The sequence below is a fragment of the Carica papaya genome, chromosome 2 (assembly GCF_054855325.1).
Source record: "Carica papaya isolate Zhongbai chromosome 2, ASM5485532v1, whole genome shotgun sequence".
Classification (NCBI taxonomy): domain Eukaryota; kingdom Viridiplantae; phylum Streptophyta; class Magnoliopsida; order Brassicales; family Caricaceae; genus Carica; species Carica papaya.
This window is the reverse complement of record NC_142310.1, coordinates 4,384,399-4,406,085: the sequence shown is the minus strand read 5'-3', so window position 1 is coordinate 4,406,085 and position 21,687 is coordinate 4,384,399. Positions and strand designations below refer to the sequence as shown.

General features: G+C 34.8%; 2 protein-coding genes across 2 annotated transcripts; one reads left to right on the top strand and one right to left on the bottom strand.

The window, feature by feature from the left end:
• Positions 1-11,910: 11,910 nt before the first annotated feature.
• SYP31 (syntaxin of plants 31) lies at positions 11,911-15,833 on the bottom strand. The gene is made up of 6 exons (XM_022048556.2): positions 15,524-15,833; positions 14,627-14,877; positions 14,385-14,530; positions 13,656-13,694; positions 12,591-12,788; positions 11,911-12,473 (listed from the first exon to the last, which is right to left on the bottom strand). Exons 1-6 carry the CDS (start codon positions 15,744-15,746, stop codon positions 12,314-12,316), a joined length of 1,017 nt encoding a protein of 338 aa, XP_021904248.1. The 5' UTR covers positions 15,747-15,833; the 3' UTR covers positions 11,911-12,313.
• A 259-nt stretch (positions 15,834-16,092) lies between these two features.
• LOC110819288 (Ribosomal protein L10 family protein) lies at positions 16,093-18,370 on the top strand. The gene is made up of 4 exons (XM_022048418.2): positions 16,093-16,577; positions 16,711-16,779; positions 17,482-17,973; positions 18,061-18,370. Exons 1-4 carry the CDS (start codon positions 16,320-16,322, stop codon positions 18,205-18,207), a joined length of 966 nt encoding a protein of 321 aa, XP_021904110.1. The 5' UTR covers positions 16,093-16,319; the 3' UTR covers positions 18,208-18,370.
• Positions 18,371-21,687: the final 3,317 nt, after the last annotated feature.

The following is a 21,687-nucleotide window of genomic DNA, read 5'->3' as shown; positions in this document are numbered from 1 at the left end:
AAAGAAATAAATAAAAGGCAATATGCGGATTATTTTAGGACGACATTCACTAGCTTTTGAAGGGAGTCCGAAAGGTGAATTATTCACAACACTCTTGTTGATCGAGATTTGAGTCTTGGTCCTCTTGATCTGAAATAGTTAATGAAAGGGTGAGCTACACTAATCCCGTAAGAATATCACACAACTCATCGATACATAAACTGAATGTTGGTAAAAATCATAAAATAACTAATGGAGCTCTTAGTTTAAGTAAATTCATTTATCATAAAGAAAACCATTTATTGTATATATTTACCGTTGCGAGATTTCTAAAATCGACTTATAGAGATAATAACTCAAATAACATTCCAATCTCATATTCAAATAAATAAGGACAATCATTTTTCATTTTTATTTGCCTATTGGTATCCTTGGGGACCCATAGGGATGTTCTATTACGCATGAACCAATATCCAACATTGTTAACTAATTGGCCGTCTTCATACTCCGTTCGGTATGAGTGCAAAAAATATAATCCATCAATATCTCATTCGGTATGAGAGTGAATTGAGCCATCTCATACCCCGTCCAATATGAGTGCCAAAATTACAATTTCTCGATACCTCATTCGGTATGAGGTAACATTCACGGTAGGGTTCTCGATGCACCAAGTTCGTCCACCATCTCCCAGAATATCAAGTAAGACTACCATTTATTAATTCACATGACCAAAAATTTTTTTATTTGCATATTAATTACTAATTTCACAAATCAACTATAAATCATGCAAGACAAGTAATATATATATATCAAGGAAACACAACTGAATCATTCAACCATTTCGGTATACCATCATGTATTTAAAGCTGTAAATTCAACAATCAGTTAAACATGACAATTAAAGAACTAACCGGTTCCGACTCCATTTGTAACATGTAATTATTCTCGAAATTTTTCTAAATTACACAAAATACCATGTTATCAATTATTAAGCTTCAATTTCATAACAGAGAATAAGGTGAGAGATTTTTACCTAAATCATGTTCCGAGCGTGTCTTAGGCAATCCTGTCACGAAATTCATTGTGATGTGTTCTTACTTCCACTTCGAAATCTGTAATGGCTGAAGTATCTCGTCTGGGTGTTGATGCTCTCTCTTGACCTGTTGACATACTAGACACTTATAAACAAAATCGACCACCTCTCTTTTCATCTCGTTCCACCAAAATTGGAGTCGTATACTTTGATACATCTAGGTACTTCCGGGATGCATGATGTAACGGCCCCGGAAATTCAAAATGAAATGTGTATTAAAAATATCAAATGCGGAAACGAAGTCAAAAATTTGATTAACATCCCTTACACTAAAACCAAAAACGTGCTCACAAAATATAAAAGATCAAACTACATAAAGGAGAATCTTGAAAGTAAAAGCTACGAATATGACTATGGAGTCTTTAGGCGTCCCCTTCGTCGTCCTCCTGCGGAACGGGCTCGGGAACAATGTCTTTCTGATCTGAAATGATTAAATAAGGAATGAGCTATACTAGCCCAGTAAGGACATCACGATATCTCACCGTCACGGAGGTAAAGGTGGGTAGAAAACACAAAAAGACTAATGGAGCATAATTTACAATAAATTCTTTTGTCAATAATAAATCCTTTACCATCCACTCACCTCGGTGAAATTCATAAAACAGTATGCGAAAGCAATAACATTATCATCATCATGAAATCATATATAAACTGTATAACATAATACTTATCACGCCTTTTGTAATTCAATCATTTCACAACAGATTTTCCTCATTTACCAGCCCACTAGTATCCATGGGGATCCATAGGGGTCCCGCTACCCGTTAACCTTTAACACTTGAAATCAGATTCCAGGGCCGTCACCATACCCCGTCTGGTATGGGCGCCAAAACTATAAACCCCATTACCCCGTCCGGTATGAGGGTGAAGCGGGCCGTCCTCATACCCCATCCGGTATGGGCGCCAAAACACATAAGGTCTTCATACCCCGTCCGGTATGAGAGACCACAATCCCGGTAGGGTTCCTTACGGACCCGGTCCGTCCACCATCTCCCAGGATATCTAGTCAGGCTGACCACATTATACAATTACCAATTTACATAATCTTTCATTTTCCTTTTCTTCAGTCAGCATCATCAATTCACATACAAACAAGCAAAACAGTAATTTATGCCAAACAGGCAACATACAGCATCAGTATCTCAGTCATTCAATCCATAATCAATAAAACAGTAAAATATGCACACGAAACTATAAAATGAAAACATCAAACCTCATACTGCATTTGAAACTGTAAAATATGTCAATTAACAGTTAACCGACAAACACACTAGACTCGGGCTCCATTAGCGACCTTAAGCAATTTCACATATTCGTTGATTCAAGAAATACCGTTTTATCATTATTGAACTTTAATACCGTGATAGGAAATAGGGTGAGGGGTCCTTACTCGTTTCAGGGTCCGAACACGGCTTCACAGTGCGCCTACAGGCTGTCCCTAACTTTTCCTGAATTTTTTCCGAGGAACTGAAACGCACTACTGGTACCTGCACGTGTTCTAAAAAATTCTAAATTAGGCCCAGGTCCCCTTTTTGGCCAATATCGCAATTCCGGCACGCCGTTTCCGGCCGAATTCAGCCACACTTGCATCGGTCCTTGCGATAAAACAACCCTAGGGCCCTCGGGGGGCCAAAAAATTACGGAAAATCGAAGCTTACCGGCGGCGGTGCTCTCGGGTGCGGCGGCTCTCCGGTGAGGTTCGTGTTTTGGTGATTCGGCTCCGATCAACCTGTAGAGAAAAGAATGGTGATCACGGTGATATAAAAATTGCATCAAACGGAGGCTGAAAAGGGCCTCATCGGAGGCAAAAATCGAGGATGGGCGCGGCGCCGCTGGATTTCGGCCATTTGGCCGGGATTTTAGCTCTGATTTGGCCACAGTGGAAATCAGCGTGGAAAAACAAGTCGGAGGTATGAAATTTACCTCGATCGGCGGTCGGAAATCTCCCCGGTGCGGCGGCGGCCGGCGTCTGGTTCGTCTTCTTCGGCGAGGGCAGGCGGCTAGGGTTTTTGTGATCAGGTGTGGGGGTTCTATTTATACCCTTTTGCCTTTTGATCTCAGCCGTCCATTTTGATTTAATCTGGGCCGTCCGTTTTTTATTGAATCTGGGCCGTCCGTGCGATTACATCTGGGCCGTCCGTGCGCACGCTTGATCTGGGCCGTCCGATCGCGCGTATGCGGATCGCCAACGTGGCCCGTCCCCGGTCGACGTGGTTTTGCCACGTGACAGGTCCTGGTTGGCCAGGACTGCTGACGTGGCGTTTGTTTTTTTTTTTTGTTTTTTGTTTTTTTTAAACCTAATTAAAATATTTAAAATAAAATAATCAATTTTTTTTTTCATATTTTCCGGGCGTTACACATGACAAATTTTGAGATATGAGCCTCTGTCATGATATCTATTTTTAACTCACTATCACATGGAACACACACCCTATCCTTAAATCTGAGCAACCTATTAGCAGAGACACAAAATTCTAAATTTACTCCATGTTCTACATCTTTCCTGAGGGCTGCTAGGGTGGAATCGGCGGATTGGGCTTCCTTTATTCTCTAGATTAACTCAGGTTGAACAGTCGGGTGGGCCAAACATGTAATTCTCTTTAGGTCTTGAAGTCGTACATGTTGTGCAGCCCTATTACCCTGCACTATGAAACTATTAGGTGAGCTAACATGCTTGCACTTTTTATGCTGAGTGCGTCGGCCTCAAGACTGAGGCTCCACTCGAACTTTTTTGTCTTTCTACCTTCATCTATCATGCTCTCAGAGAAATACCGGCCTAACTTTAGGAACTTTCGAGTATATTCTGGTACAGTCATATCACCCTGAATCAAGTGTGCAAACTTTATTTCCTTCATAAGTCGGAGATGCTTTGGGAGGTACTATGCATTGAAGGCCATCAAGAACTATTTCCAAATGGTTGGAACGGGCAGAGTGGTATGCTTTAGTTGCCACCAGCGACCTGTCTCTCCCACCAGCATGTAGGTAGCGAGTATAACTCTCTGTTCGGGAACCACCTTAAGAGTCGTGAAAGTCTTCTATATCTCAGCTAATCAGTACTCGGCCTCTTTAAATGAGGATGTCCCTGCAAAAGTAGATGAGTTTAGTATTTTGTAATTCTCAATGTAGTTTGGGTCCATCATGGGTGGTATTGGGTCCCGTGGAAAAAGGACTGGATTATGCTGGGGATGGACCGAATGGCCTTGTGGTAGTACTGGATGATATGATAGAGACACCAAATTGTACTGTGATGGTACCAGGTGATACGGTTGGTTCACCGGACTATATTATGGTGGTGTCGGGTGATGCAGTTGGGGTACCGGACCATACTGTGGTGGTGCCGAATGGTATTGTCGAGGAGCAGGGTTGTATTAGGGTGGCTTAGGATCCTCCTGCTGCAAGGGTGGCTTAAACTGTGGGAGCGGGGGGTGGGGGGGGGGGGGGTCAGGTAGCTCCCTCATTTCCTCCCGGGCAGCGATGAGTCTCCTCAGTATTTCAAATAGTCTGTTAACATCCTCTCGAAGCGAACCCTCCTGAGCTACTCGGTTTAGTAGGAGTCTTTCTCTCCTCATCTATCTGTACCTATATTTCACAAGGAATAGTTGATTGATAATTCATTTTTTTGGTGTTGCCTTAGGTTTTTGTGTAAGGAATGGTTCCAAGAAACGCGACTCTTATACCAACTGTAAATGTCCGGAACTTAAAAAGAAATAAGGTTATAAATTAAGTACGGAAGCGAAATAATAGAGTTTAGAGTTTACATTATGGTCTCCCGTATGGCATCGAGTCAGTGTGTCTTACCACATGGCGCGCTCTGGTTTGTCGAGACTGCTGATTGAGCGGTCTTACGTGGCGCAATTTTTTTTAATTGCGTTATGACCCCAAGTTTTCAATTTGTCTTTCAAAAATACCATCGGAACCCAAATTTTCACTCTTTTTTTTTTCAAAATTATTTTCAATTTCGTTTTAAACCTATTTTTTTTCCATAATTATACATTAAATTAAATTTTATTAATTTCAAAATTAAATTTTTATACATTTTTTAATTTTAAAATTAATCCCGTATCAAATTTCGGGGTCGGGTATTACATATTATATGTTCTAATTTTAGCAATTATACTTATTATATTTGTGATTTTTTTAAAAAAAATTATATAATCAAATATTTTGATTTTATCATAATTTTCAATAAATATTTTTGTGTTTAATTAATTTGTCAAATTAATTTATATATTGAAAAACAATTATTAATTTTGTTAATATAGATTTAATTTTATTTTTTTTTTAATTTTTCAATACATATACAATAAAATAAAATAAAATAAAAGAAAAAAAGTAGATGCATACAGCTATAATGAAAATAACTAGTTTGACACGAATTTGGTGAACTACAAAATCTTCACTGGTCAAAAAGTTGACATCTTATTCCATGATTTTAAATTAAATTAATAATGATTAATTATGTCCAAATTTTTGCTTATCATCAGCTTAATTAAATAATAAAATTTCTAACATGTTTAATTAGTGGGTGTTTGTTGGGCGGAATTTTTCTTTCTCATTTCATCTTTAAAATTAACTTTTTCCCCATTATATTCTGCCTGTCTCCCTTTTTAGTTTTGACTTTTGACCAGCAATAATACATGGTTAAATTAAATTAAATTTAATTAATTAATTAATTTCTGTAACATATCATATTATCCTATATCTTACTCTTACCAAACTATATATATATATATATATATATGCGTGTGTGTGTGTCGTGGAAATTGAAGAAAAGAAGACCTAATCAAATAGAGAAAAAATTGTGCAGTGCATGAGTACATCTTGAGTTAGTAATTAAAGTAGTCCGTTCCTTTTCTTTTTGTATGGTTATGGATGTTTCTAAAATTATCAAATTAATATATATATATACACACATATATATATATATATAGAGATTATACGTATACCCTTTTTGAGTGATTAGTGGAAGAGGTGATGATTAAAGGAATTTGTTAGTCTAATTATAGAGAAGTTGTGTTCCCTACATGAGCAAGTTCTAAATCATTGAAGTTAATTAGCCATAATCCACTAAATTCTTACACAATTATTCATTAAATATGTACGAAATGAACTGAACTTGTTTGACAATAAAATTGAAAGGAAGAATTTATAATTTTGAATTAAATTGAACTACACTTAAATACAAAATTAATGTAGTTAAAAAAACATTAATTTTTTGTATAGAATTATTCAAAAAAATTCATACTAAAATATTATAATTAGACACATATTGTAATAAATTACATGAGCATGATGATTTGAGTGGTGGGTTTGATTTTGATTGTAGTGCAAGTAAGTTATAAATTAGGGTTTCATACAAGCAATTATTGATGATTAGAAGGAATTTTTATTTTATAATAATCTTTTTATGTTCCCACAAGGCGAAGAATATTTGCTTGAAATACCAAATTGGATATGACAAAAGAATGTATTTATTTTTAGGGTTTGCCTAATCTTCAAAAGCTTATTCTGGGATTTTATGTGAGTTGCAATAAAGCTTTTCTTTTTATAGGCTTATCCTTCATTTTATATGTCCCTTTCTTCACCTATATATGCATGTATACAAACACACACACGTATATATATATGCATATATTTATAAGAATCTATTTTGATTATGGATTTGGAACAAGCATCCTAATATGCTTTTGTCCCCAATTAGTCACTCGTACCATACATATATCATTATGTAACACTAATTAATTGAATTCAAATTTTAACGTAATTTTAATTTTAAATTGATAAATACCTTAATTCATATCGTTAGCAAAGTTATTTAATTAATAAATTTTAAAATTTTATATTTGAATTCTAAAACATAAATTTATCTGTTTAATTCTAAAATGTGTAAATACCAATTATCTCGTTTACGAATATTTTTTTTTTAATAAAAAATTTGAATATTTTTTATTTTTTATTTTTAATTTTAATTATAATTCTAAAGGCACAGTTATTAGGAGTATGACATTAACTTTAATAATATACGTACATTCTAATCAAAACTTTCTCATGATCAATTTCAAGTCTCCTCCACACTCATAATTATTAATTTTGAATAAAGAGAACCAATTAATCTTAGAAAATTATTTTATATTATATCATATTATGTTTTTTTCGGGCCATGCCTATTATACGAGCATGACTATATTGTAATCACTACTTTATTATTAAAAAAAAAATGATATTTATGGGTCCTAGAATATGGATTTTCTAAAATTTGGGCTTGGACCCATTTGAATTAATATTTTTAATTTGCACACTTATTATTAGATGCTGTCAAAGTGCATAATTAGGGATGGGGTCATTATTATTTTGTTTAAACATAAGAAAGTAAGTATAATAAAAAATAAATGCTAGTTAATTTTGATTGAGTTGACCAATTTGAACAATTAAAAGAAACCAGATATAGATATACACAAATTATAGATATACCCAAATTATATGATTGATTTGATCAAAGCATTGTTCAATAAATCTCCCATCACATTATTTTTTTTTTAAAAGATATATAAATTTTTTTTTTTTAAAAAACACTATTCAATCAAGAAGGTCCCATGAATGACAAGATAGGGACTATGTCAACATTTTGATTTGCTTCAAAAAGCATACATTATATCTAAAGATAAAATTAATGGACATTATTGACATACAACATTGTATTATATACATATTTTAAAAGCAATTTTAATTTTAATTTTAATTTTTGGAGATGGAGAAGAGATGAGGCAAAAAGATGAACTTTGTTAGTTCTCAAATTAAGTAAAATGAAAAAAAAAATTAAAATAAATAAATTACCCATTTGTTTTTTTTTTTTTTATTTTTCATTAATTTGTAAATTATCTTGATGTGGGCTTTTATTTTTCATTTAATATAATCAATAATTATTATGTTGCCCATAATTATAATTATAATTATTTGCCTACCCAACTCATAGGCAATAGTTGCTACATGCTTAGACCCATCAATTTAATGGTAATCATGATTGTTGTAATGAGGCTCATACATGCATACATAAATATAATATACTCAATGTACATATTATTATAGTAAAAAATATAAGAATATATTTATAGTCATTCCTCCTTGATCAATCTCAAAAAATTAATTTACTCTAAGTTAATTACAAGATTACGAACTAAAAATTTTCAAATAATTCCCGATAAATAATGGAAATTTTATATTTCTATAGTAAATTGTAATGTTATTTATAAAAATTAAAATGAATAATAAAAAAATTGGTTCGAATTTGAAAAGAAGATTTCTTTTATGACTTCATCAATAAGTTAAATTGGAACGTTGTTATTATTATTATTATTATTTTTTTATTAAGAAGAAAAATATATTCAAAGGTGAGTTTGTAATTGCACCAAAATCAAGGAAAGGTTACATCAAAGTAGATATACACAATACAAACAAAGTGGGCATATACCATCAAAAGATAGAAATTCATAGCAAAACCCACTCAACAATCAACATGCTCACATGTTCAAATAATATATATATATATATATATATATATTAAATATTTAGTATTCATAAATTTTTTCAAAAATTTTGTTCATTAAAATTAATATAAAGTATTTGACACTAAAATTTAAAACTAACAAAAAGAACATGTACATATAATTTAACTCATAAATCATTACTTGCTCATGAATAGTCTAACTCTAAAATATTGCTGCAATACCAATTTCACTTCTCTCCTCTCTTGGCAGCTTTAGCTTCTCAATTGTCTGAAATAAAATTGCAAGTTTTCACATATATATATATTAATACAAAGTGAAAGGGTAATTTGTTTTTCTACTTGTACTAATCTTAAATTTAGATATCCCAATTATTTTTTTTTTCCAAAAATTGAATGAGTAAAAATTAATTTAACAAAATACAATATTCTAAAAAAAAAAAATATTTAGATAGAGAGTCCCCTACCACAGAGCTGTATGTAATCTGAAAAAAAAAAAAAAAACCCAACTTTGTTCTTTGCTCATTAGTCTTTTCAATGATCACCTTCCAGCATCTACCAAATCTATAATGGAACATGAAAACTAATTGGGACATTGGCCTTGTGTCTGCCATTTCATGCCATACCCATCAACTTATATATATATGGGGGGGGGGGAGCACATTCCAATTCTCCTCTCATAATTTCAACTTTGTCATCTTATAATATTTCATATACTCCAAATTTTATTACCATAAGTTATTAATATAAATATTTTACTCCCGTAGATTCAAGTCTCATCTTTTTATACACACGTGTAAGACATTTTTTTATGCATGTATGTATGTATGTTAGTATTTTTACATATTTTTTTAGTAAATTATTAAAATTAGTTAAAAAAATAGGTCATGTTTGCATAAAATAATTTATTTTGTTCTAAAGATAACTTTAACTATTTTATTTTTATATATACATTTCTGTCATTTATAAAAAACGAAAAAAGAAAATTTTTAATTTAGAATTGCAAATGCTTTATGAGACAAGTAAAGTCTGTGTTGGGTAAATGAAATGCCTCTTAAAAGTCTAAACCTACTTTTAAGTTTTAAGCAAATTCGTTAAGTTTAATTTAATTTTTCGATTAGGTTTTTAAGATTCTAAGCAATGTGGGAGGTCCTATCTTTGCCATCCACTGTACAACTTGTGCAGATTGTTGGAGCAAGAGCTAAAAAAAATAAAATAACTTTTCTTTTCCTTTAATCACTTTTTACATGTGAAAACCAACTCTCACTTTTGTATCTTTTTGGTTTCATATCTATCTATCACCCTGCAATCAAAGTTCTTCTTTCCCTCATTGCCAAAAAAGATAATTGCCTGGGAAAAAGAGAGGCCCAACATCACTGATCTAATTTTTGCTTCACTAAAGAAAAAAAAAAAACCAAATTAGAGAAAAAAAAAAAGACTATGATTCTTGAATCAATTATTTAGGCTTTACACATCTTTACTCACCAATTATTTTCAAGTGAAAAGGAAGATTATTTCTGACCCGAAATTTAGGTTATAAATTATAAATTTACATTTCTCAAAACTTACACGTAAACCCTATCTCGTTTTGCTCTAATAAAAAAGAAAAAGTTAAAAAAGAGTTATATATGTTTATGGCCAAAATTATTCTTAATTTTTATTTGTTTTCTTTTGATTGTTAGTATCTAATTGGAGAGTCAAAAATGGTTGTGGCAAACAAGAAATTAAGAAATCCACTAGGAGTTTTTGAAGTGAAAAGGCAGATTCCTAACAAAATTATAACAAGTTAGTGGATACCCCCCACCCACCATCTCCTAGATAATATGGTATATATATATATATTCAACAATGTGTGAGTATAAGATTGACTGCTTCTTCAACAATTTTAAGCTTTATCTTATACTCTTTAAATGAAGATTCCATTTTTTTTTTTAAAAAAAATACCCACATAACAATTCCCAAATATGGTATCTACGCAAAAAAAAAAAAAAAAAAAAAAAAAAAATAGAAGTAAAAGAGAGTTTGTTACAAAGGTATATATGATCTACAGCATATGTAAAAACCTTGGGGAGTGGAAGATCCAATTATAGACCTGTAATTTGGAAGGTGAATTTTAATCGAATATATTTCTCAATTATTTATATGCTGGTGTATGAATTTCATTCTATATTTGTCACGGTTGGTGAGATAAGATCATCAAATGTGTTCAAAGCACATTGTCTTTGTTTCCTGTTATTTTGATCTTACAATAGTTCAAATTCTAATTTCTTAATTTGCAATTCTATCTTTTTATTATTTATACCTTTTTTTTCATTTTATATAAGATTGTTTGCTTCTAAATCAAATTTGTAGAATCTAGATTATAAATAAAATGACTGAAAACCAAAGTCCAGGAATTGGATTATAAAAAAATAAAATCATATAATCCCAATTGTAATAAAACAAAAAAAAAAAAAAAAATGAAAGTGCAAATTAAGCAATACCTAATAAATACCAAACATAATGTGACACTAAATAAATGCAAGAATAATGACAGAAAAATCAATGGTAACTTAATTTTCCAGTTACCTATAACTTGTTCTATCTTAAAGTTTACTCTGCTAAGTCATCATAACCAAAATCCCATTCGCTCATCACAAGAGGCAAAACTGCAAAGAATTTTCAGACACTCAGTATAGTAAACATACATGAAAGCACAGTTGTCGCATACCCTTTATTTATTTTATTTATTTTTTTTCAAAATCATACATTCCCCAAGATGCCAAAGCCAGCAGTGACTTCAGTGGCAGTGTCTAGCAGCTCTCATGGAGTCCCTTGACCCTGGTTCCATTCCTCTTTTCGAGCCAGGTAGGGTCAGAAAAAGAAAGAAATCCCTTTTCGAATCATATATCCAAAGACATACTCCATGAAACAAGGTATCCTCATCTTCCACTGATGAACCATTATTGGATGCCACCTGTAACACCTTGATAGCTACCAATATATCAGATGGGCATAGATAAATCAAACCCACATTCTACATTAATTCCTTTTGGATAGCCGTAAAATGAGTCAGTCAAGGCTCCAGACCAAGCAGAGTAGCCCATAAAAGGGCAAATGCAACAATACATTGTTGGTCATTCCACACATTTTATTCACACTTTACATATCTAAATTCCATGAAAGAAAGATTTGTAATTGTAATCCTTAAAAATCAAGTCATCCCCTACTAATAATTTGAACTTCAACTTTTTGAGACCTAATGGTTGAGATAAAAGATATATATGTATCAAAGCAGTAGTGCTGTAACTTCTGTACGTACAGTCTCATCCAAGCAAGAAGAGTAGGCACGAAAGAATAAAGAACAAAGAATCGTCACATTTCCTTTAGATGAAGATATTTGGAAAGACTTTAATTTGTACAAATCAGTATTACAATTGAAATAATTTATTCAGACTGATGCATAAATTTAGAAATACCAACATGATCACAGCAAAAAAAAGAACAACGTATACTTTTCCAGTTCTAGTTTTAAGCTTGGAACTTCCCATCTGGGATATTAGGCAACAACCAAATGCTAACTGAATTTACTGAATAAGAACCCCAGCTTGTTCTTGCCAGCATGTCACAACCTCTCCCCCCCCCCCTTCTCTCTCCCTCTCGTCTCAATACTTGAATCTTCAGTATTTGGGTTACACATTAAAGTGAAAACCCAAGTAGTTTGCACAGCAACAAATTGAACTGCGTTCCAGTAATGTCATTCAAGCCACAAAGAAGACGAAGATCATCAGAAAAAGGATTATAATGGCAAATATCTTGATTAAAAGCCACCTATTAGATGAAATTCTGTTAAGATGTCTCAACAGAGCACTGCGAGCACTTTCAACATTGGCCAGTGATTCATCCATGTTATCATCAATCCTGCTCAACATAACCACATGGAAATAAGAAGAAAGCAGCCAATGATTCTTCGCAGTTAACAACAGGAAGTAGGTGAGAAGATATAAATGTCTAAAAGATATAAGGAAACTAGAAGACCTGATTGCTAGTTCCCCTTGGTGTGCTACCATTGTAGCTAAATGCGTAAAGATTCCACCGAGCTCTGTAATTGTAGATTCCACACTGTGAAGAGCAACTGCTCGGCTTTGTGCATAAGTCTCCTGACGCGGTACTACCTGTTGTAACATGGACATTTCCATATGCTGGGATGGAGCATTGTCCACACCAGATCTACGCCTGTTTTGAAGTGACCAAGGTGTTATTTGGACTGCAACATCTTTATCACAGAGATCAAGAGGGGGGGTGGGGGGAGAGGAACAGCAAACTTGCAGTAAGAGAGGAAAGAGATGCACAGGATTCAATCGGATGATATATAAATTCTTATCACAGAGAGCACATATAAAGTGAAAAATGCATCAACAGCCTCTGCATTGAGTAACTCTAGTCCATCTGAACAGGGAGATCCAACTTAAACCTTGGGTGAAAAGGTCTTAAGGATTAAAGTATTAACATTTACCAGATATGCTATTGCTACAATTTACAGTGTAAACAAAGGAATTTCAACTGTAACATGCCAGAACATTCAGTTCCAAAGTCAAACATATAATTTCAATTGCAAAAATTAATATTTTATTTTTTTGAAGGAGCAAGTTAATTGAATAGATTTCTCAGACTGCTTAAGCTTTTCTAAGAAACTCCCTTATTATTTTTTTCTTTTCTTGGTTCCTCCAAGAGGGAAAATCCTCTGAACTCAAGTATTCATTCCCATACACTTTCTAATAAATAAAAGGACCAAAAGAGCTGAAGTAAAATACAATCAGAAATCAGCACATCTATTCCTGGAGATAAATATCACCATTAGCACAGTATCATGGCCTACAAACGAGTATGTGCAAATAGAAAATACAATATATCCGTGTATCATTAAAGCATCCATAATCCACGTAAATACTTCAAATGATCTAATCATGATTTGAAATGACATAAGATCAACCAAAATACTATGGCATTCAGACCAAACAAAATGAATAATCAGCAAAAAAGTTGTTAAGAGAAAAGGTAAAAACCTCAGACTTGATCAATGCATAATGACACAGAACACACCTCAGCTGGTTGCCAAACTGAACCCCATTTCCTGGAAGCCTAGTAATAAGACGAGGAGAGCTGATCAGACACTAATAATCAAAGCAAGGTCATGATCCTAGCATAAGTAAAGTTGATACATCCTCAGAGTTTAACGCTTATAAAATTTTTAAAAAGTTATGAAATATGACAGTCTTCATAAAAACTTTAGCAGAATAAACAGGTTTTCTCAAGACTGTCAAAATCACACTCTTTTTAACCTTCAGCAGTAACTAAAGCAAAAGTTGTGCTAAAAAGTACACAAAAGAATCTATTAGTATCATACTTCTATTAACAGTCAACCCTTTTTTATAGAAAATATTAATCGATGAGAGCACCATCTAATAAAATAAGAACGACGTTGGCCTGCAAGTTAAAACTCTGGAACAGCCATTTGTAAATTATATAAAAGGATTGGTAAGTTAATCATATAGATCAAAGCACGATATGTCTGCTTCTTTCATGCATCCAATGTAATGCGAAATAATTTATACTTGTTGACTGAGACAAGAAAATGACCAGCTTTCTTCTTAAGAAGGCATGTACTATGCCTTGCTATCTAGCACACAGAAATGATAAGATCATTTACAATAACTCCTTGCTTCCACTATATGTTAGTGTATCACCCCAAACATAGTACCATGGGGCAGTAAAGGGGATCTAGAGGCATGAAAAACAATGTCTATCTAAAGTTTCAAATAAGATACTTACAGTGGCTGCAAACTCTCAGGCGCACTAGATGAACTTGACCATGGAAGTGGATCAGTTGTAGGTTTTGCTTGGTGCTGAAATTGGTTATCTCGCAATGAATTTTTTGTAGAAAAAATCTGTTTTCTGTTCTCATGGGCCATGATATTCTGCAGAGTGGAAAACCATGTAAAATATAGAGGCTCCAATAAATGAAAACAGCCCTCAGTAGTGTAATAATGATTACAATTCTAGCCAGCACAAACCTCTGTTCTTGTGGTTAAAACATCTTGAAGCTTTTTGGTAGCTCCCATTAGTTTGCTTTTGAGGTCATCGAGAACAGCTGTTGAATGAACAACTCTGTCCTCTGAATAATTCCCATCAACAATCTCCATGTTTTGAAGGGTTTGCAAATCTGACAGAGCAACATTCATCGCCGTAATATCATTCTTTATCAAAACAGTCAATTCCTGTATTTCAACTATTGGATCATCAAACATGGATGACTTTTTCGCTACTGCAGGTTCACAAAAACATGAAGTTTATTGTCCGTCAGCATAACAGCAACATCCAGAAGCAAAAATCTCAATTGCTGCCAGCAAATTACAAAATTGCTACCACATACTAAGAAACAATCTTTATCATCTAGAAATCTTTTTCTCTTGATCTTGCAGATCAAAAAGTGAATTTTAGACTACTTCCAGAAATCAAGCTTAACAATGTATTGGTTCCTAAGCATGCTAACTGCAATAATAATGAAACAAGAGAAAAACAGAACTTCAAGTGGCCTCACTAAATCTCCAGTTTCCGTAAGAGAAATTCCATTTCCTAAAACCTTTAATTCAACAATATCTTAGAGAGTTTAAACAATCATGATCTAATAATGAGATGCAAACAACTCATCGAGTGTAGTGATTTTGCGTTCTCAAGGACATTTCAATTACAAGGTAGCTCAAAACCAGTTTCCATCTCTCTTGGTTCACGCTGTCCAAGTTCCAAATAGCTTAAGCTAAGCCTTATCAGCCTGGATTGTGGTTAATTAACAACAAATTTTCAACTCTTCAACACACGTTCATTTCTTCTACATTTTCTCAGCAACCAAAAAGACTACCTAGAATTAGAAGCTAGCTAAAATAATTGATGAAAGAGAAAGGGCGGTATACGTTTGGCAAGCCTATCGATCTTCTGAACGGTTTCTTGGACTCCCAGCCCGATCTGGGAAGCCTTTCGGTTGAATTCGGATCCAGAAGAGACCGGCCGCGACGGCTTTGTTGACGTAGCAGGATCTTGATCAGCATGGTCGACTGCTGTGATCCCACCGATCTTCTTCAAGGTCTGAGAGAGTGATCGGAACTCACCCGTCCGATCCCGGTATGTGGAGGCCATTACTCCCGGCGGTTTGAATCAGTCATATGCGGTTCAAATATCGGATTTTTTTTCTTGTCATCCAAAAAAAAGGGGAAAAAAAGAGAATGCAAGATTTATTTGCTTATTCGAGCCGCGCGTTCGCTAAACGCTGCGTTTCTGCCTCCACTGCAAATGCTCAGGAGAGAATCGGGCTTACATTATTTGGGCTTAACTCACGGGTAAAAGCCCATTTGGTCTATAAAATGGGGATATCACAACCGTCAGATCTAATTGATCGAGAAGTCCTTGACCGTCCGATCTAGGGCAACCAAAAAAAACCCTCACCATCTTGGTCGTCCTCTTCATTTCAGTATATAATCCCCTCTCGATCTAATTTTTCCTTCTTCAGCAGCCACTCGTTTTCATTAGGGTTTTTCCCTCTCCAGTTTCGGCATATCTCGCAGGGAGGTTAAAGAGACGGCGTCTTTCCGCTGTCCGCCTTGACTAAGCTCTAGCTTCGTCTTGGCCCTCGATTTTGCTCTCTTTGTGAGTTGTGTAGTTACGTAGTCAGTTATTTACACTATTGTATATCAGAGCAAAGCTAAAGCAGAAATGGCGGTGAAATCATCTAAGGCAGATAAGAAGATAGCTTACGACGCTAAGCTATGTCAGCTCCTGGACGAGTTCAGCCAGATCCTGATCGTGGCAGCCGACAACGTTGGGTCCAACCAGCTTCAGAATATCCGCAAGGGTCTTCGCGGCGACTCAATCGTGCTCATGGGCAAGAACACCATGATGAAGAGGTCTATCAGGATCCACGCCGACAAGACCGGCAACAAGGCCTTCCTTAACCTCATCCCACTCCTTCAGGTTCTTTCTTGATCCTCAGTAGCATCTATCAAATACTTTTCTTTTTGAAAGGAATTCTTTGTTTTGTTTTTTCCTGGAAAATGTTATCATTCATTCTGTGAAATGAAGGAATTAATTTTAGTTTTTGAACTAGGGAAACGTCGGTTTGATCTTTACTAAGGGCGACTTGAAGGAAGTGAGCGAGGAGGTTGCCAAATACAAGGTTCGTTTGCTTATTAAGCTATTCACTCTCGTTAAGTTTTCCTGGATGAAAATCTCTTTTTCAGTGATTTCTTTGTTACATGCTGCAACTGGTGACTTAGAACTTCGCCTTTAAGAATCAATTAACGAGTTCTATAGTGCTAGCATCTTATAGTTCTAGAGGTATATGTTTTTTTGCGGAAGGCAAGTTGGCATATGAGTGTTATCATTTGAAATGGAGAATGTTTAGTAGCTCAGAGACACTTGAATAAGTTTTATGTTTTTAGTTTTTCCTACTATCAAAGAACCAGATAATAAGTGCTTATTTCCATAGTTAGGAACGTTGTAGTTGTGAGCTGAGTTGAATGTATTCTGCTTATCTTGCTTTTATGTTTGTTGAGTTGAGCGTTCTTATATAATATCAGGTGTTTTCTTTCTTCTTCAGGCATGCACATGCATCGATTTTTTGTAATTCTATATGAAAGTTTATTGACTTGCTTTATTTTTATGCAACGCAAGTTTATCAACTTATGACTATGTTGAACAGTATGATATAATTGGTTGCGATGTTGGTAAAATAACATATTTCAAATTTATGTTAATCTTTTCTGCTTTAGGAGGGCATCCTTTTCTTTCTTATGATATGAAAGTCATCTATGTGATTTACCGCCCTTTTTGCGTGGACTTCAGATTATTTATGTGTCTGATCTTCCATAATGAACAGGTTGGAGCTCCTGCTCGTGTAGGATTGGTTGCCCCAATTGATGTTGTTGTCCCTCCAGGAAACACTGGTCTTGATCCATCACAGACCTCTTTCTTCCAAGTGCTAAACATTCCCACCAAGATTAACAAGGGTACTGTTGAAATTATTGCCTCTGTGGAACTTATCAAGAAGGGTGAGAAGGTTGGATCTTCTGAGGCTGCTCTTCTCGCTAAGCTTGGCATTCGGCCATTCTCTTACGGTCTGATTGTCCTGTCTGTGTATGACAATGGATCAGTCTTCAGTCCAGAAGTACTGGATCTCACTGAGGATGACCTTGTTGAGAAGTTTGCATCTGGTGTCTCAATTATCACTGCATTATCGCTAGCCATCTCCTACCCAACCTTAGCTGCCGCACCACACATGTTCATCAACGCCTACAAGAACGTGCTGGCTGTTGCCGTTGCCACCGACTACTCCTTCCCTCAGGCTGAAGAAGTGAAAGAGTACCTAAAGGTTTGTAAAATACATGTTGGCAGCTGTTAAATTAATTTGTTTTGTTTGTGTTGTGAATTAAAACTTACTGTAACTTTATGAATGTAGGATCCTAGCAAATTTGCAGTTGCTGCCGCCCCAGTTGCTTCTGATGCAGGTGCTGCTCCTGCTGCTGCTGCTGCAAAGGAGGAGATAAAGAAGGAAGAACCAGCTGAGGAGTCTGATGATGATATGGGTTTCAGCTTGTTTGACTAAGCTTTATGTTGTTGTTATAAATTGTTAGGATGGTTATCTTTACCGTGTTATCCAACAACTTTGGGCGTTTCTTTTGTTATCTTTTTCTGTTAATCAGCATGTTTGTCGAGAATTAACTAAGATTGCGGTATTGATTTAATGTTCATTTGTTTGTTACCTGCAATCTCTCTTATTTGAAAGGTTGGGTGACCGGCATCCCATGAAGTGGAGGCGCAGGTTATATCTACTGAAACCCTCCGTCTCTTGTGCAGATGGACGAAGTAGGGATGTCAATAGTCAGTCAATGACGACTTTATTTTGCTTTATTTTTTTTGACATGGTTGAATTTCGCTTCGATTTCATTAGAGAGTTTTATGGGCCTTTGGTTGTTCAGAGCTCAGCCTGTAAAGGTAACAACCAACTTGGCCTTCTATAAAGAATTAAGATCAAGGACGATTCAACCAAGATTTGAAAAATGTTTAAATGAATATAATCTGCCTGATTTTTGGGTAGTTAAACTAGAAATTTATTTTCTTTAAAAATAAAAATCAGTAAAATTTGTTTTTAAATGTCGAGTTGCTATAGTTTTTATTTTTAAATATAATTTGAAGTTTTCGACATTAAAAAATGTTAATTAAAGAAGGGGCAATATGTGAGAAACAAATGTATCTATATGTAATCATTCTATAATTATCATGGAAATATGTCGTCGAAATTAATCGGCATATTGGACTTCCAATTCTTAAAATGCCAAGAAATAATTTTACAAGTTTAAACGATGTCAAATGGGGTTGGTGGTTACCACGTTCCCCTTTGGTCCATAATGGCTCGGCCGACTAAAATTGGGCCAGAATGTTTATCTCAGCCTCTCCAACAAAATTAAGATGTTAATAAATAATCATTGAATGAGATTTCATAAAATAGTTTTAGAAATCTACAGACTGATCCGAGTCTGACTCTAAAAAATTTGAATTAAAATTAGTTGCCTCTGCAATGTTAAGAAAACAAAAAATAAAAAATAAAACATGGTTGTACGTATAATAAATTTGATGTCTGTCCACAAAATAAGCAAAAGACCGACAACGTTCGTTCGTGTTTATAAGTTTGTTTGTTTGTTTGAATTCGGCGGTGGGCGGGGGATAATCTTAATTAATTAACATAAGACTTTTGATTTTCCTAAGAACACTATCTTAATATTTGTGTGATTATTAAATGGTCGTCGACTTTTTAGTTTAGGACACGACGTAAGAGTTCTCCACCGTATAAAACGAACCCAATTAATTCTTTATTCAAAAACCAAACTTCAAGATTATATTTTTAAAAAAAATTGAAATTCAGATAATATTTTTAATTGAAAGAAATTAATTATTTCCAAAATAAATATAATAGACTCAGTCAAAATTTGATTCAACTGTAAAACCTTTTGAAATTATAATTTCAATTTGGAGTTTGAAATTATTTTTTATTATATTTTCCTTTTTTTCAATTTCTTTGAGCTTGAATGTTCTTAGATAATAAAATAAGTGACTAGTAAAATTATAGTCCAACAAGCAATCTGACTTATGATTTAAATTTAGAGTTGAATTTTTTTATTTTTTATTTTTCAATTAAACTATTATTTGTTATTTGTTCAAATTGAATTTTGAGTTAGATTTTAATTTAATAAAATGAGAATAAGAACGTGATGTAAATATATGATTGAAATTATATATTTTTATAAGTTAATATATATATATATATATAATAATACATTAACTAAAAATTAAACCAAACACAATATTATTTGGAATATCAATGACTTGGTTTTAGCCAATCTAAAAAGAATCTAGAAGGGTTTAACTGTAACGGCCCCGGAAAATATTAAAAAAGAAATGAGTATTTAAATATATCGAATGCGGAAGCGAGATCAAAATTTCAGTTAACATCCCTTACACGAAAAAACCAAAAAAAAAAACGTACTTAAAATATAAAAGGTTAAAATAACTAAGAAAGAAAACTCGAAAATAAACTATGCGTATGACTACAGAGTCTCTAGGCATCCCCTTCGTCGTCCTCCTGCGGAACGGGCTCGGGAACCATGTCTTCCTGATCTGAAATGGTTAATTAAGGAGTGAGCTACACTAGCCCAGTAAGAACATCACGATATCTCACCGTCACGGAGATAAAGGTGGGTAGAAAACCACAAAAAGACCAATGGAGCATAATTTACAATAAACTCGTTTATTAACATGAAAACCTTTACCATCCACTTACCTCGGTGGAATTTATGAAAACAATATAAGAAAAATAATAACATTATCACAATCATGGAATAATATAAGCTGTAAAACATAGCACTTATCACGCCTTTTGTAATTCAATCATTATACAACATATCCTTTTCTCATTTACCAGCCTACTAGTATCCGTGGGGGTCCATAGGGGTTCCGCTACCCGTTAATCTTTTAACATTCATAATCAGTTTCTAGGGCCGTCCCCATACCCCGTCCGGTATGGGCGCCAAAAACCATGAACCTCAATACCCCGTCCGGTATGAGGGTGAAACGGGCCGTCCCCATACCCCGTCCGGTATGGGCGCCAAAACCATAAGATCTCCATACCCCGTCCGGCATGTGAGACCACAATCCCGGTAGGGTTCCCTACGAACCCGGTCCGTCCACCATCTCCCAGGATATCTAGTCAGGCTAACCCCATCATACAATTATCAGTCTACACAATCTTTCATTTTCCTTTTCCTCAATAAGCATCATCAATTCACATACAAACAAGCAAACAGTAGTTCATGCCAAACAGACAACATACAGTATCGGTTTTTCAGTCATTCAACCCATGATTAATAAAAACGTAGTAAATGCACACAAATCTGTAAAATAAACACATCAAACCTCATTTTGCATTTAAAGCTGTAAACAGGCCAAATAACAGTAAACCACCAATCACACTAGACTCGGGCTCCATTAGCTACCTTAAGCAATTTCACACATGCATTAATTCAAGAAATACCGTTTTATCATTTTGAACTTTAATACCGTGATAGGAAATAAGGTGAGGGGTCCTTACTTGTTTTCGGGATCCGAATACGATTCACAGTGCGCCTGCAGGCTGTCCCTAATTTTCCCCTGAATTTTTCCCGGGGAACTGAAACACGCTAACAGTACCTGCACGGGTTCCAAAAAAAATCCAAATTAGGCCCAGGGCCTCTTTCGGCCCAAATCGCAACTCCGGCACGGCGGCTCCGCCGTGTTCCGGCGACGGCGCCGCCGCTGGCGGCGGCGAGTCGCCTCGGGTTGACTGTTTTCGGCCGTTTTTGGCCGAATTCGGCCACACTCGCATTGGTCCTTGTCAGAAAACAACCCTAGGGCCCTCGGGGGGCCAAAAAATCACGGAAAAACGGAGCTTACCGGCGGCGGCGCTCTCGGGTACGGCGACTCTCCGGCGAAGTTCGTGTTTTGGTGATTTGGCTTTGGTCAACCTGTAGAGAAAAGAATGGTGATCACGGTG